At 45.1% G+C, this 16,904-nt stretch overlaps 1 protein-coding gene and 1 non-coding gene across 2 annotated transcripts; both read left to right on the top strand.

The window, feature by feature from the left end:
- Window positions 1-4,738: 4,738 nt before the first annotated feature.
- Window positions 4,739-10,289, top strand: LOC106578723 (transmembrane protein 236). The gene is made up of 4 exons (XM_014157850.3): window positions 4,739-5,335; window positions 5,742-5,814; window positions 8,112-8,235; window positions 8,776-10,289. The coding sequence occupies exons 1-4, from the start codon at window positions 4,926-4,928 to the stop codon at window positions 9,513-9,515; spliced, it is 1,347 nt and encodes a 448-aa protein (XP_014013325.2). The 5' UTR covers window positions 4,739-4,925; the 3' UTR covers window positions 9,516-10,289.
- A 6,171-nt stretch (window positions 10,290-16,460) lies between these two features.
- Window positions 16,461-16,516, top strand: LOC123729058 (U7 small nuclear RNA). The gene has a single exon (XR_006760841.1). It is a non-coding gene; the product is annotated as a U7 small nuclear RNA (small nuclear RNA).
- The last annotated feature ends 388 nt before the right edge of the window (window positions 16,517-16,904 follow it).

Below are 16,904 nucleotides of genomic sequence, written 5' to 3'. Positions count from 1 at the left end.
GTTATAAAAGTAGTTTTGTACAGTGATGAACAACGGTGGCCTACATTGATAACCATACATATGATGCCATCCTAATCCTCTATGCCTTTAATATTAGGGTGGTGTAAACTATAAATACTCCCCATTTAAATAGCTCCAGCTTATTTTAAGTGTGCATAAATACGAAATAGTAAGCCAACTTGGGCATTCAACATCTTTAAGGCCTCAATGTCACTAACCACTGCTTGATTTGGGCAGGAAAAATCAGTACTGGCGCCTAAAATGTTCTACTGGTTAAGCTCCTGTTCCTCTTATAGAATATTAGCTCAAAAGTATTGTGGAGCTCCTGCACCTAAATATAAACAGTACCGGCACCCAACATGAGTACCGACACCTATTTCAGTCCAAGTCACTAACCCAAATGGTCTCCACTTGATGTTTAATTGTATTTCAGAGCTCTTTCCAATTCCTTTGATCTGTTTCAGATTTACAGTAGGGTACTGCCCTCTGCCTGCAGGGGCTGGAAGGAGTTGCATTCAAAACCGCAAAGCTTTGACTATCCTGTTTTGAAAGGTGTTTGGACTGGGTTAAAGGGCTGGTGTTGTCCCAAGTTAAAGGGACAGTGGTGACCGGGGTTAAAGGGGCAGGGTTAGACTTGGTTAAAAGAACAATCTAGTTCTGGGTTAGTGGGACAGTGTTGGACTTTCTTAAAGGGGCAATGTTGTAAGGTTAGTTAGGGGGTTGGTAGTTAGCGGGGTGGTGGTGGGCTAGACTAGGTGGGCATTGTTGGCCTGGGTTGGGGTGGCAGTGTTGTGTTGGGCTGGGTAAGGGGGCAGTGTGTGGCTGGGTAAGGGGGCAGTGTTGTGCTAGGCTGGGTTAGGGGGCAGTGTTGAGCTGGGCTGGGTAAGGGGGAAGTGTTGTGCTGGGCTGGGTAAGGAGGTAGTGTTGGGCTGGGTAAGGGGGCAGTGTTGTGCTGGGCTGGGTTAGGGGGTAGTGTTGGGCTGGGTATGGGGGCAGTGTTGTGCTGGGCTGGTAAGGGGGCAGTGTTGGGCTGGGTAAGGGTGCAGTGTTGAGCTGGGCTGGGTAAGGGGGCAGTGTTGTGCTGGCCTGGGTAAGGAGGTAGTGTTGGGCTGGGTAAGGGGGCAGTGTTGTGCTGGGCTGGTAAGGGGGCAGTGTTGGGCTGAGTAAGGGGGCAGTGTTGAGCTGGGTAAGGGGGCAGTGTTGTGTTGAGCTTGGTAAGGTGGCAGTGTTGGGCTGGGTAAGGGGGCAGTGTTGTGCTGGGCTGGGTAAGGGGGCAGTGTTGGGCTGGGTAAGGGGGCTTTGCTGGGCTGGGTATGGGGGCTGTGTTGGGCTTGGCTGGGTAAGGGGGCTTTGTTGGGCTGGGCTGGGTAAGGGGGCTGTGTTGTGCTGGGCTGGGTTAGGGGGTAGTGTTGAGCTGGGTAAGGGGGCAGTGTTGGGCTGGGTAAGGGGGCAGTGTTGGGCTGGGTAAGGGGGCAGTGTTGGGCTGGGTAAGGAAGCAGTGTTGTGCTGGGCTGGGTTAGGGGGTAGTGTTGGGCTGGGTAAGGGGGTAGTGTTGGGCTGGGTAAGGGGGCAGTGTTGGGCTGGGTAAGGAAGCAGTGTTGTGCTGGGCTGGGTTAGGGGGTAGTGTTGGGCTGGGTAAGGGGGTAGTGTTGGGCTGGGTAAGGGGGCAGTGTTGGGCTGGGTAAGGAGGCAGTGTTGGGCTGGGTAAGGGGGCAGTGTTGGGCTGGGTAAGGAGGCAGTGCTGGGCTGGGTAAGGGGGCAGTGTTGGGCTGGGTAAGGGGGCAGTGTTGGGCTGAGTAAGGGGCAGTTTTGTGCTGGGTAAGGGGGCAGTGTTGTGCTGGGCTGGGTAAGGGGGTAGTGTTGGGCTGGGTAAGGGAGCAGTGTTGTGCTGGGCTGGGTAAGGAGGTAGTGTTAAGCTGGGTAAGGGGGCAGTGTTGGGCTGGGTAAGGGGGCAGTGTTGGGCTGGGTAAGGGGGCAGTGTTGGGCTGGGTAAGGGGGCAGTGTTTGGACTAGAGCCCTGCACTCAGAATTGGAGGCACAGCTTGAGAAAGTGCCTCACTGTAGGATCTAAAATTAGCTCCTCTCGTAGTCCCCAGCAGAAATGTTTGTAAACTAAAGACACCACCAAATATAGTGCAGGCCTCCTAATCCTGATCCAGTTACAAGTGTTTAAATTGCTGTGTCTCAGGGTCGGACTCAACAATGACTACCTGAGAGAGGGTTACAGTGTGTGTCTGTGTACGCACACGTGAGTGTGTGTTCATGTCGCAATCCTTTCTCTACTCCTCTCTGTGTCTGAACAATGTGGCGATCGTGGGCATCATTCACACGTCAGTGTTTGAATCACACACATCTCATCTCCTTAGAGTAATCTGTTGCCAAGTATGTCCTCATGTTCAAAGAATGCATTTGACCTGATGAGGAGGGGAGGCTATCATCAACATCTGAAACTGACAGCCAGCATGCATGCTCAGCAGATATAACCAGGGGGGTAATTCACTTTTGATTCATGCAGTGTATTTGTGTTTTAGCTGTAGTGAATTGGCAGGAGGAACATAGTGACATGCTTATTATTCCGAGCAGTGTGTCTTCACACGGCTAGCGAATACCTCACAGCCAGTAAAGGGTCACTGGAGAGTAACCCGATGCATGTAAATGCAATTGGGACACGGGCCATAATTGCCAATGTTTGTGTTAAAGTCTGCCTAGTGCATGTCTCATTATAAAAAGAATTCGTCCTCTCACTGTCAACTGCGTTTATTTTCAGCAAACAATACATGTGTATATTTTTGTATGAACATAAGATTCAACAACTGAAACATAAACTGAACAGGTTCCACAGACATGTGGCTAACAGAAATGGAATAATGTGTCCCTGAACAAAGGGGGGTCAAATCAAAAGTAACAGTCAGTACCTGGTGTGGCCACCAGCTGTATTACGTACTGCAGTGCATCTCCTCCTCATGGACTGCATCAGATTTGCCAGTTCTTGCTGTGAGATGTTACACCACTCTTCCACCAAGGCACCTGCAAGTTCCCGGACATTTCTGGGGGGAATGGCCCCACCCCTCATCCTCCGATCCAACAGGTCCCCGACGTGCTCAATGGAATTGAGATCCGGGCTCTTCGCTGGCCCTTGGCAGAACACTGACATTCCTGTCTTTCAGGAAATCACGCACAGAACGAGCAGTATGGCTGGTGGCAGTGTCAAGCTGGAGGGTCATGTCAGGATGAGCCTGCAGGAAGGGTACCACATGAGGGAGGAGGATGTCTTCCCTGTAACGCACAGCGTTGAGATTGCCTACAATGACAACAAGCTCAGTCCGATGATGCTGTGACACACTGCACCAGACCATGACGGACCCTCCACCTCCAAATCGATCCCGCTCCAGAGTACAGGCCTCAGTGTAACCATCACCCCTGGTGAGACAAGACCACGACTCGTCAGTGAAGAACACTTTTTGCCAGTCCCGTCTGGTCCAGCGACGGTGGGTTTGTGCACATAGGCGATGTTGTGGCCGGTTATGTCTGGTGAGGACCTGCCTTACAACAGGCCTACAAGCCCTCAGTCCAGCCTCTCTCAGCCTATTGCGGACAGTCTGGGCACTGATATAGGGATTGTGCGTTCCTGGTGTAACTCTGGCAGTTGTTGTTGTCATCCTGTACCTGTCCCGCAGGTGTGATATTCGGATGTACCGATCCTGTACAGGTGTTACACGTGGTCTGCCACTGCTAGGACGATCAGCTGTCCGTCCTGTCTCCCTGTAGCACTGTCTTTGATGTCTCACAGTACAGACATTGCAATTTATTGCCCTGGCCACATCTGCAGTCCTCATGCCTCCTTGCAGCATGCCCAAGGCACATTCATGCAGATGAGCAGGGACCCTGGCCATCTTTCTTTTGGTGTTTTTCAGAGTCAGTAGAAAGGCCTCTTTAGTGTCCTAAGCTTTCATAACTGTAACCTTAATTGCCTACCGTCTGTAAGCTGTTAATGTCTTAACGACCATTCCACGGGTGCATATTCATTAATTGTTTATGAACAAGCATGGGAAACAGTGTTTAAACCCTTTACAATGAAGATCTATGAAGTTATTTGGATTTTTACGAATTATCTTTGAAATACAGGGTCCTGAAAAAGGGCCGTTTCTTTTTTGGCTGAGTTTAGTAGGTTAATTTGCATGGTTAGGTTCACGACTCCAGATTGCCTGTCGGATTATCTCTCTCATAACTTCTTCTCAGTCAGATAAGAGTTACTCTTTATTATCATTTTATTTGAAATGTAATAATCTGCATGCATTAAAAATATAACTCAATTTCTCATCAGTAACACTTGATTGAGCTTGTCTTAAAAGTGTATTATCTCTCCTCTCTCTTCTCCCAGGCTTTCTATTCCTCCCTCCTTCCCTTGTTCTTCTCTTCCTGTCTCCCCTACACTCATTTCTGTCTGGTCTGGAAGGGGATACATAATCTCTACATCTGCTTCATGGCTTTTGGTTGCAGTCCAACACTGTTGTGCCACACTGCTGGCAGAGTGTTGCAGAGTACCACTAGATGGGGATGTGTAGTCATGGCAGAATGAACATGCAACTCACAGGACAGCCAAATGCTAAAAAGAGTGTGCTCTCTCACTGCTCCTTTAAATAACATGGGACTGCAAGTGTTTGGCGTGGTCCTTGACGATTCTGCTCCATAGGTATATTTTCCTCTAGGTTTCACATCTCTTCCCAGGTGTCACACTCCTACTGAAATATAGTACCCTTGAAGGGCTAGAGAGAGAGAGACAAATTGTTTGTAACATTCATATATAAAGAGGTTAGCGGGGCAGTCACATCACACCGTCATGACTGCGGCGATAAAGGTACACAATGCCTAGTGCAGTGTAAGCAAACGGCAGAACAGCGAGCGGGAGCTGTGGCGTGTGGAAAATGCTAGTGGACACAGACAATGCAACAGGCTCAGGCCTGACTAGCCCTCAGAGGGACAGGGGTCGCCTCACTGCGGACAACAGCCCCCTCTCTCCCTCCCTCCCTCTGAGGGCTAGCCAGCGCAGGGGCTGCCACAGCATGGCCTCGGGGAGGACGCTGAAGTTCGCCCTGTGCGAGGTGCTGCAGTTTGTAGGCCTGTGCGTGCCGCTCTTCATCGTCATGCAAAGGTTCGCCCTCATCGTGGCGCGGGTCAAGAGCATGGCGCAGCCTCCTGGCGATGCCAGCACTGCCTACTGGCTCATCGTGGCCTCCTCCATCGCCTATGTCACCTCCACAGCCCTGCTGGTCTGGGTGCCCATGAAGTACATGGTGTTCACAAATAAGAAGTTTCTTGTCGGCAGGAAGAAATGGTTAGTGTCTTTCTGGTCTGTTTGTTCTGCCACCTAGCTGGAAATCTATGCTAGGAGCTGTCTGAGCTGTATCTGTATTTTCTGTAAGCATTTCACTGTAAGGTCTACACCTGTTGTATTCGGCGTATGTGACAAATACAATGTGATTTGATTTTTAATATAACAGCACAGTGTTTTCTGGACCTGAGCCTTGCAGTGTAGCAATGGTTGTCTGGTCTGTGTGGCATGAACCTGACCGGTACCTGTGCTGTGTCTGACTCAACTGGCCTGCAATTGGTTTGGCTGTAGCTGGGCCACGTCTATCATGCCAACATTGAGCATTTCCAAATGCATTGATATTTTCCTTTTTCATAACGTCTAGCCTATAACTATCGCTCCTTTCTCTCTTTCCTTCTCCCTCTCTCAGGAGGCCAGTGGCCCTGGTCTATGTGATCCTCTCCACATTACCCTGCTTTGCCTTTCTCATCGCCAGCTCAGAGGTAAACCATGTGACCCTGGTGTTATACATCATTTGTTTATGCTCGTCTCAGTGTGTCTATGTTTCCGTGACCTGACGATTCACCGTTGTAGGTGAACCTTTGACACTCAACCTGTTGGTTACCTCTGAAATGAGAGTGACACTTACAGAGAGACATTCTAACTCAGAGGTATTCACATCCAGGCCTTGAGGTCTACATTATTGCTTGTTTCCTGGTACCCCTGGTAGTTAATTCATAGATTAATTATGCTTTTGATTAGTTCCAGTCCACTCACTTGATGTACCAGGTGCGAATCAGTCTAGATGATTCCATGCATATCGAACCCTACTGAGCACGATGCAGACTATCGTCTACACTCTTAGAATTAAGGGTACAATATTGTTCCCTGGAGTATAAGTACATCAAAATACACATAATGTACCTTCAGAGGTACACACACAGTATGATCTTACAAGGTACTGTACGGTACCTTTTAGGGTACTGTGTGATAAAGAGTATAATGGTACATTTTTGTACCCAATATTTTGAACATAAATGTACAATCATGACACTCTTACTCTCAACGTACGGTGAAGGTAAATTTCTGTTTCCCAGGGTACAAACGTATTTTGTGTACCATTAACTCTTGATGGTACTGATCTGTACCTTTGCTTACCATAAAAGCAATGTATTGAAGAAAAGTACATATTGTACCCACCATGTGGCATGTAAACTATGAGGTTCACACCACTGTATAAGGGTCAAATTAGTTTAATTTTAATGATAACATTGATCTAGGAACTCACTTGGTGAAGGTCACAGGACTAAAAATGAATTAATTGAACAATCATGTCTCTGTTACTAACAAATACAGTCATGGGTGGTAACTCTACTACTCACTCGAAAAGGCAAGGCACACCAGTAAATGATATTGGAGGCATGGCTTAGTGTGGGCGTGGTTTTCAGTTAGTTATTTTTTGGCCACCCGTGAGAGGTACACTTTTGCTACTTTAAAGGAACAATTGGCTTTGTCACTGTGGTGGTTCCCTATAAAGGCACATTTTTCCTTTTCTAAAAGCATGCTTTTGTACCTGTGGACTGTACGTAAGAAAGGTATGAACTGGGGTACAATTATGTATCTATAACTAAAGGTACAAAGGGCGTACTACAGGGTACCAACCCAGTGACAAGCATTTGTACCCCTTTAGGGACAAATCTATAAGAAAAAAACCTGAGTGTACCATCATGACATAACCACGGGATAATGAAGTTATTTGAAGTGTGGTGTCCTAGCAGGGGTCTTAGGAGAGAGGAGGGGGTAAAGTTGATGAGTTGAGACTAGTGATAGTATGTTTGATCCCGGAGCTTCGAGGCATACGTCGAAATTGCTAAGCAATGTACTTCGAAGCAGTGTGCTGATTCCTGTATTACTTTATCAGAAGCACGTGATTAATGACGTCCGGAGCCTCGTTTCATCGAACAACCATTGGTTTGGTAGACGACAAAAAGGCTATACTGCGTACAGGCTACACAGGGTGTGGGACGTCGTAAATAATCCTTTGGCTGCTCTAAATTATTTTTACCAGCAGGTGCCACTAGTGTACACTGTGTTGATCAAAGCCTAGGGTAATGGACCTATTTTTGACACTATTGGCTGGAAAACCTAGTTGAGAGGAACATGTAGGTTCTCAGGGGAGCAATCTACAGCCCTATGGCCAAGGGGCTACTGATAAGCAGCTGAGTTCCTCTTCCTGTCCCAGCTGTCCATCTGGCACTTTCCCACTTCCTGTCTGTGAAGAGCCCACCTCCTATGAGCCCACTTTCTAGAGGTTCCTGAAGATCCAGGGGTGACCTCAGGACCTTGGCTTATCTACTCTCTTTCACATAAGAGAAGCTATAAATTAGGCTCAGATGACTCCCAGTCTCTTTTGTTCTGTGTCCTGTAGGCAAGTAGTCCTGGGTTAAGCACATACGAGAGCTAAGTGATTAGCCCACTTACCCAGTATCACAGAGGGTATATAGCACTCATAGGGTGCCATGTAGTATTTGGAGAAGGTTTGGATGGGAAGCCAAGCTGGCACAGGACTGTCACAGGACTGGCACATGACCGTTTCATTAGATCACAATCAGGGCTAGAAATTGTAATGATAGCTACTTTATTGAGGAAGAATTTTCTTACTATGACTGATGTGGTTGTCCCACCTAGCTATTGTAAGATAAATGCACTAACTGTAAGTTGCTCTGGATAAGAGTCTGCTAAAATGTCAATGTCATCTGATTCAAATCACAGATTGGTTTTGATCCTTGTTTTCTCTCAGGTGCAGATCAATAACAGTATAAGACAGGACACGTTCGCAGAGCTTCCCGTGTCGCTGATGCTCTTCTCCCTCATCTGCATCGATATCCTGGAGAGGATCCGCCACTGTCGACTCACTGGACACGGTGAGAATGCAAAGCTCTGTGTTCCACACACACGTTTAACTGAACACTAGCTAGCTACTGTAGTCTGAATACTACCCGATCCTCTGCCAACTCACTGAGCGCAACCTCTGTCACATGCAGCTGGACCTAGTGTCATTTCATTACGACAACAATAGTGTCGGGGGATATGTTCTATCAAGAGATATAGTATGTATCTCAGGAGATGAACAGGAAATTCTCTGTACGACCCCCCAATTGATTTTTCATAACACAGTGTTGAATTGGCAAAAACCATGACATGTTCTAAGGACGGCTGTCACTTTCTTGGAATCCCTTTATTCGAGGAAATAACCAGATCCTGTCCTTTTCCACTGATCACAAATGCTATTGTATTATGGTAAAATATAGTGCCTATAGAGCCCAGAGAGACAATCGCTGTGTTGTCCTGTGTTCTACACTGTTGGGCTGTGTGGTGTGCATGTTTGTGCCATAATGAGATGTTCTGATCTGCGTCATTCATTCACGGCTAACATACTCATGTGCTGTTGTCTTTCCATCCAGCTAATGAATTGGACCGAGATGCTGAGATCCCTTCCACTGTCCTCACACACGTGGAGCACCTACGTGGAACCCCAGTGACACCAGTAAACCCAGCAAACCCTGCATCACCTGTAATGCTAGCTGTGCCCGGGCAACCTGCACAACCAGGGCAACCTGGTGGTCCAAATGGGCAGGACCAGAACGGGGCGGCCTCTCGACCAGAGGCCAATGGGACTTTCCAGGGGATGTCAGGTAACCAGATACCAGGGAGACAGTTTAGCATCTCAGGCCTGAGTTCACGCTCGGCACGCTCGGCACGTTCGGCACACTCTGTCAGCACGTCGGTGGACCGTGGCGTCTCACCATACGCCTACACAGGGCCACTGCACTTCCTGTGTGCCAGCGATGCCCGAGCCGAGGTATTTGTGGACAGCTTTCTGTTCTGGATGGACACAGTGGAGATGGTGAGGGTGGCTGGGCACCCAGCGGTCTACTACTCAGGCTGGGTGTTCCCTATCTACATCTTCAGCTACCTGTCATGCCTGCGGCTGGTGGTCATGCCCCACAGTCCCCTGCTATCATCACTAGGTGTGGCCTTGCAGGATCTGCCCTTCCTGTTTGTGCGTATCGGCCTCATCGCCTTCTTCGGCTTTGTCACGCCCCTCCTCTACCTGATGAAGAACCTGCTCGTCTGCCTGGCCTTCATCTACTTCAACTTTATGACCAAGCTGAGGGTCTTCAACACCGAGAGGATGTTCTGATCTGAGTCGCCAGCCAAGGATGAGAAAAAACAATGGACTACAACTCACTGGGCAAAAACTGGTTTCCACATCATTTCAACCCCCCCAAAAAATGTGATGATGTTGTCATCAACATAAGGGAATTTATTTATTTGTTTTTAGCTTTTTTTTTACCTAAATCCAATGTCATGGTGATATTTTTTGTTGATTTCACATTGAATTCACAACTCAATCAAAAGTTAATCAAAACTAGACGTTGAAATTACGTCTGTGCCCAGTGGAAATGGACTTCATAACAGAGACACCAAACCAAAACAACAACTGACTCACACAGCGATGAGAAGAATTGGAGTGGATTCCTGTGTTCAGCACAGCAAAGAGAGATTGATCCATATCATAATGATGATTCTGATTAAAGGAGGGACAGGATGACACTGTGGTGCTTTTTGCAGGCTAAAAGGGAACTCTTTGGCAATTTGTTCCCATAAAGGGGATGGAGGACATTGACTGTCAGAGGACTATGTGTTGTCTTAGTGTTATCTTAATTCCTCTTTGTTCAACGTTGTTTTTTTTACCCCCCTACTCCCCTTGCCCCTTGTCCCCAACCTGAACCATGGCACTTTGAGAATGTAAAGAACCTGTCATGTCACTTACAGATTTGATAACAGATAATATATGATGTTTCTATTCTATTACCATAAAGTGCAGTGAATTGTGTAAGAATATACATCAATGTTGTTATACATCCCAGATTTTTTCCCTTGCTAGGTTATCATATCCACAAATTTAAAACAAAGCGTGAGTTTGTACAAATGAAACATATTTTTGGGTGTAAAAATTAATTAAAAAAAATTGAAAATCTGAGAAAAAAAGACATCTGTTTTATGATATGATTTCACGTGAGCATGAACTGTGTATGACTGCATTTATATGCGTGTGTTACCGGCCTGTCTGTAGGTGGCCTGTAATAGTAAAAAGATTGGACACAAGTTTACGCTTGCAAAGATCTGCCGCTTTCTTTAGTCTGAAGATTTTTTTATCTTCTTCAATTGTCTATTTTCTTCTACGTACACTACCGGTCAAAAGTTTTAGAACAGCTACTCATTCATGGGTTTTTGTTTATTTTTATTATTTTTTATATTGTAGAATAATAGTGAACACATCAAAACTATGAAATAACACATATAATATAGCAACCAAAAAAAGTGTTAAACAAATCAAAATATATTTTATATTTGAGATTCTTCAAAGAGCCCCCCTTTGCCTTGATGACAGCTTTAAACACTTTTGGCATTCTCTCAACCAGCTTCACCTAGAATGCTTTTCCAACAGTCTTGAAGGAGTTCCCACATATGCTGTGCACTTGTCTGCTTTTCCTTCACTCTGCAGTCCGACTCATCTCAAACCATCTCAATTTGGTTGATGTCGGGGGATTGTAGAGGCCTGGTCATCTGATGCAGCACTCCATCACTCTTCTTCTTGGTCAAATAGCCCTTACACAGCCTGGACGTGTGTTGGGCCATTGTTCTGTTTGAAAAACAAATGATAGTCCCACTAAGTACAAACCAGATGGGATGGGGTATCGCTGCATAATGCTGTGGTAGCCATGCTGTTTAAGTGTGCCTTGAATTCTAAATAAATCACTGACAGTGTCACCAGCAAAGCACCCCCACACCATCACACCTCCTCCTACATGATTCCATATGTGTTATTTCATAGTTTGATGTCTTCACTATTATTCTACAATGTAGAAAATAGTAAAAATAAAGAAAAATCCTGGAATGAGCAGGTGTGTCCAAACCTTTGACTGGTACTGTATATACAGTGGCAAGAAAAAGTATGTGAACCCTTTGGAATTACCTGGATTTCTGCTTAAATTGGTCACAACAATAGACAAACACAGTCTGCTTAAACTAATAACTCACAAACAATTATACGTTTTCATGTCTTTATTGAACACACCGTGTAAACATTCACAGTGCAGGGTGGAAAAAGTATGTGAACCCTTGGATGTAATAACTGGTTGACCCTCCTTTGGAAGCAATAACCTCAAACAAACATTTGATGTAGTTGCGGATCAGACCTGCACAACGGTCAGGAGGAATTTTGGACCATTCCTCTTTACAAAACTGTTTCAGTTCAGCAATATTCTTGTGATGTCTGGTGTGAACCGCTCTCTTGAGGTCATGCCACTGCATCTTAATCGAGTTGAGGTCAGGACTCTGACTGGGCCACTGCAGAATGAGTATATTTTCTTCTGTTGAAGCCATTCTGTTGTTGATTTACTTCTGTGTTTTGGGTCGTTGTCCTGTTGCATCACCCAAGTTATGTTGACCTTCAATTGGCGGACAGATAGCCTTACATTCTCCTGCAAAAAGTCTTGATCAACTTGGGAATTTATTTTTCCATCGATGATAGCAAGCTGTCCAGGTCCTGAGGCAGCATAGCGGCCCCAAACCATGATGCTCCCTCCACCATACTTTACAGCTGGGATGAGGTTTTGATGTTGGTGTGCTATGCCTTTTTTCTCCACACATACTGTAGTGTTATGTGTTCCTTCCAAACAACTCAATTTAGGTTTAATCTGTCTACAGAATGTTTTGCCAGTAGCGCTGTGGAACATCTAGGTGCACTTTTGCAAACTTCAGACGTGCAGAAATGTTTTTTTTTTGGACAGCAGTGGCTTATTTCGTGGTGTCCTCCCATGCACATCATTCTTGTTTAGTGTTTTACGTATCGTAGACTCATCAACAGAGATGTTAGCATGTTCCATGATTTCTGTAAGTCTTTAGCTGACACTCTAGGATTCTTCTTAACCTCATTGAGCATTATGTGCTGTGCTTTAGCAGTCATTTTTGCAGGACGGTCAGTCCTAGGGAGAGTAGCAACAGTGCTGAACTTTCTCCAGTTATAGACAATTTGTCTTACCGTGGACTGATGAACATCAAGGCTTTTAGAGATACTTTTGTAACCCTTCCCAGCTAGTCAACAATTCTTAATCTTAGGTCTTCTGAGATCTCATTTGTTCTTGGCATGATTCACATCAGGCAATGCTTCTTGTGAATAGCAAACTCACATTTTGTGAGTGTTTTTTATAGGGTAGGGCAACTCTAACCAACATCTCCAATCTCATCTCATTGATTGGACTCCAGGTTAGCTGACTCCTGACTCCAATGAGCTTTTGGAGAAGTCATTAGCCTATGGATTCACATACTTTTCCCAACCTACACCGTGAATTTTTGTATTATGTATTCAATATAGACGAGACAAATACAATAATTTGTGTGTTATTAGTTTCAGCACACTGTGTGTGTCTATTGTTGTGACTTAGATGAAGGTCAGATCACATTTTCTGACAATTTATGCAGAAATCCAGGTAATTCCAAAGGGATCACATACTTTTTCTTACCACTGTAGATGTGTATATATATATATGTGAAAAACTGAGTTTAAATGTATTTGTCTAAGGTATATGCAAACTTCCGACTTTAACTGTGTGTATATATATATATATATATATACACAGTTGAAGTCAGAAGTTTGCATATACCTTAGACAAATACATTTAAACTCAGTTTTTCACAATTCCTAACATTTAATCCTAGTAAAAATTCCCTGTCTTAGGTCAGTTAGGATCACCACTTTATTTTAAGAATGTGAAATGTCAGAATAATAGTAGGGAGAATGATTTATTTCAGCTTTTATTTATTTGGTGTAACTGAGTCATGCTTTTTCAGTTCTGCCCACAAATTTTCTATAGGATTGAGGTCAGGGCTTTGAGATGGCCACTCCAATAGCTTGACGTTGTTGTCCTAGTCAATGCATTGAAAGTATAGGAAGTGTTGCTTTCTTCAGTGCGACTGGCGATCAGAGGTTACACATCTATTTTGTTACCACTACATCACAGGATGAAGACTGCCATGACCACTGTTAATACCTTGACTTTGTTGTCCTTAAGCCATTTTGCCACAACTTTGGAAGTATGCTTGGGGTCATTGTCCATTTGGAAGACCCATTCGCGACCAAGCTTTAACTTCCTGACTGATGTCTTGAGATGTTGATTCAATATATCCACGTACTTTTCCTGCCTCATGCCATCTATTTAGTGAAGTGCACCAGTCCCTCCTGCAGCAAAGCACCCCAATAACACAATGCTGCCACCCCCGTTCTTCACAGTTGGGATGTTGTTCTTCGGCTTGCAAGCCTCCCCCTTTTTCCTCCAAACATAAAGATGGTCATTATGGTCAAACAGTTCTATTTTTGTTTCTTCAGACCAGAGGACATTTCTCCAAAAAGTACAATCTTTGTCCCCATGTGCAGTTGCAAACCGTAGTCTGGCTTTTTTTATGGAGGTTTTGGAGCAGTGGCTTCTTCCTTGCTGAGCGGCCTTTCAGGTTATGTCGATATAGTAGTCGTTTTACTGTGGATATAGATATTTTTGGACCCGTTTCCTCCAGCATCTTCACAAGGTACTTTGCTGTTTTTCTGGGATTGATTTGCACTTTTCGCACCAAAGTACGTTCATCTCTAGGAGACAGAACGCATCTCCTTCCTGAACGGTATGACGGCTGCATGGTCCCAAGGTGTTTATACTTGCGTACTATTGTTTGTACAGATGAACGTGGTACCTGTAGCTGTTTGCAAATTGCTCCCAAGGATGAACCAGACTTGTGGAGGTCTACAATTCTTTTTCTGAGGTCTTGGCTGATTTCTTTTGATTTTCCCATGATGTCAAGCAAAGAGGCACTGAGTTTGAAGGTAGGCCTTGGTACACCTCCAATTGACTCAAACGATGCAATTAGCCGATCAGAAGCTTCTAAAGCCATGACATCATTTTCTGGAATTTTCCAAGCTGTTTAAAGGCACAGTCAACTTAGTGTACGTAAACTTCTGACCCACTGGAATTGTGATAGTCAATCAAGTGAGATTATCTGTCTGTAAACAATTGTTGGAAAAATGACTTGTGTCATGCACGAAGTAGATGTCCTAACTGACTTCCCAAAACTATAGTTTGTTAACAAGACATTTGTGGAGGGGTTGAAAAACGAGTTTTAATGACTCCAACCTAAGTGTATGTAAACTTCCGACTTCATTAATATATACTGCTCAAAAAATAAAGGGAACACTTAAACAACACAATGTAACTCCAAGTCAATCACACTTCTGTGAAATTAAACTGTCCACTTAGGAAGCAACACTGATTGACAATAAATTTCACATGCTGTTGTGCAAATGGAATAGACAACAGGTGGAAATTATAGGCAATAAGCAAGACACCCCCAATAAAGGAGTGGTTCTGCAGGTGGAGACCACAGACCACTTCTCAGTTCCTATGCTTCCTGGCTGATGTTTTGGTCACTTTTGAATGCTGGCGGTGCTTTCACTCTAGTGGTAGCATGAGACAGAGTCTACATCCCACACAAGTGGCTCAGGTAGTGCAGCTCATCCAGGATGGCACATCAATGCGAGCTGTGGCAAGAAGGTTTGCTGTGTCTGTCAGCGTAGTGTCCAGAGCATGGAGGCGCTACCAGGAGACAGGCCAGTACATCAGGAGACGCGGAGGAGGCCATAGGAGGGCAACAACCCAGCAGCAGGACCGCTACCTCCGCCTTTGTGCAAGGAGGAGCAGGAGGAGCACTGCCAGAGTCCTGCAAAATGACCTCCAGCAGGCCACAAATGTGCATGTGTCTGCTCAAACGGTCAGAAACAGACTCCATAAGGGTGGTATGAGGGCCCGACGTCCACAGGTGGGGGTTGTGCTTACAGCCCAACACCGTGCAGGACGTTTGGCATTTGCCAGAGAACACCAAGATTGGCAAATTTGCCACTGGCGCCCTGTGCTCTTCACAGATGAAAGCAGGTTCACACTGAGCACGTGACAGACGTGACAGAGTCTGGAGACGCCGTGGAGAACGCTCTGCTGCCTGCAACATCCTCCAGCATGACCGGTTTGGCGGTGGGTCAGTCATGATGTGGGGTGGCATTTCTTTGGGGGGCCGCACAGCCCTCCATGTGCTCGCCAGAGGTAGCCTGACTGCCATTAGGTACCGAGATGAGATCCTCAGACCCCTTGTGAGACCATATGCTGGTGCAGTTGGCCCTGGGTTCCTCCTAATGCAAGACAATGCTAGACCTCATGTGGTTGGAGTGTGTCAGAAGTTCCTGCAAGAGGAAGGCATTGATGCTATGGACTGGCCCGCCCGTTCCCCAGACCTGAATCCAATTGAGCACATCTGGGACATCATGTCTCGCTCCATCCACCAACGCCACGTTGCACCACAGACTGTCCAGAAGTTGGCGGATGCCTTAGTCCAGGTCTGGGAGGAGATCCCTCAGGAGACCATCCGCCACCTCATCAGGAGCATGCCCAGGCGTTTTAGGGAGGTCATACAGGCACGTGGAGGCCACACACACTACTGAGCCTCATTTTGACTTGTTTTAAGGACATTACATCAAAGTTGGATCAGCCTGTAGTGTTGGTTTCCACTTTAATTTTGAGTGTGACTCCAAATCCAGACCTCCATGGGTTGATAAATTGGATTTCCATTGATTATTTTTGTGTGATTTTGTTGTCAGCACATTCAACTATGTAAAGAAAAAAGTATTTAATAAGATTATTTATTTCATTCAGATCTAGGATGTGTTGTTTAAGTGTTCCCTTTATTTTTTTGAGCAGTGTATATATAATATATATATACACTTCTTTACATTTTAAGTACATTAAAGTTGGTTTTAACCAAATCAAGTTGAGGAAGAAAGAATTTGAACTCCACACCCCCCTCACCCTTGTACCTTGCCAAACCTGACCTTCACTAAACAGATACATGGAGAAGAGGGATAGAAGGGGACATGAAGCCCTGAGATGTCCCTACAAGTCCCAAAGTTCATAGTCGCCCCTACAGGTTATAGGAAAGAGCAGAAGCTCTGAACTCTCTGTTCAGAACCCAGTCCTACCTAGAAGTTATGGAAAATTTGCTTTTTTAGTATTTCTCCAGTAGGTTTCCTTAAGGAGGAAGACCTTCACTTCTTTGTCAAAGATAATAAAACTAAAACACTTTAGTAAATACTACTGTAATGTACCCAAAAACAGTACAGTAAATAATACAGTATACTACATTCCGCAAAAATACTACAGTAATTACTAGAGTATATACTACTATTTTTTTTACTACAGTATGTATACTATAGTAAACTTTAAATACTACAGTAAATAATACAGTATACACTGTAGTCTGCAAAAAACACTACAGTGAATACTATAGTATTTTTTACGTAGTTTTTTATGTGGGTATATAGGGAATGGGGTGCCATTTGGGACATACCTAATGTTTTCAATTGAATGCAGATGAACTCATGAATTGAATGAAAAATATTCAAAGTGATTGATGGTGATGATGATGAATATAAGAA

The sequence above is a fragment of the Salmo salar genome, chromosome 19 (genome assembly GCF_965601325.2).
Source record: "Salmo salar chromosome 19, fSalSal1, whole genome shotgun sequence".
Lineage (NCBI taxonomy): Eukaryota > Metazoa > Chordata > Actinopteri > Salmoniformes > Salmonidae > Salmo > Salmo salar.
The sequence above is the reverse complement of the archived record's forward strand: the minus strand, read 5'-3'. Positions and strand labels throughout refer to the sequence as shown.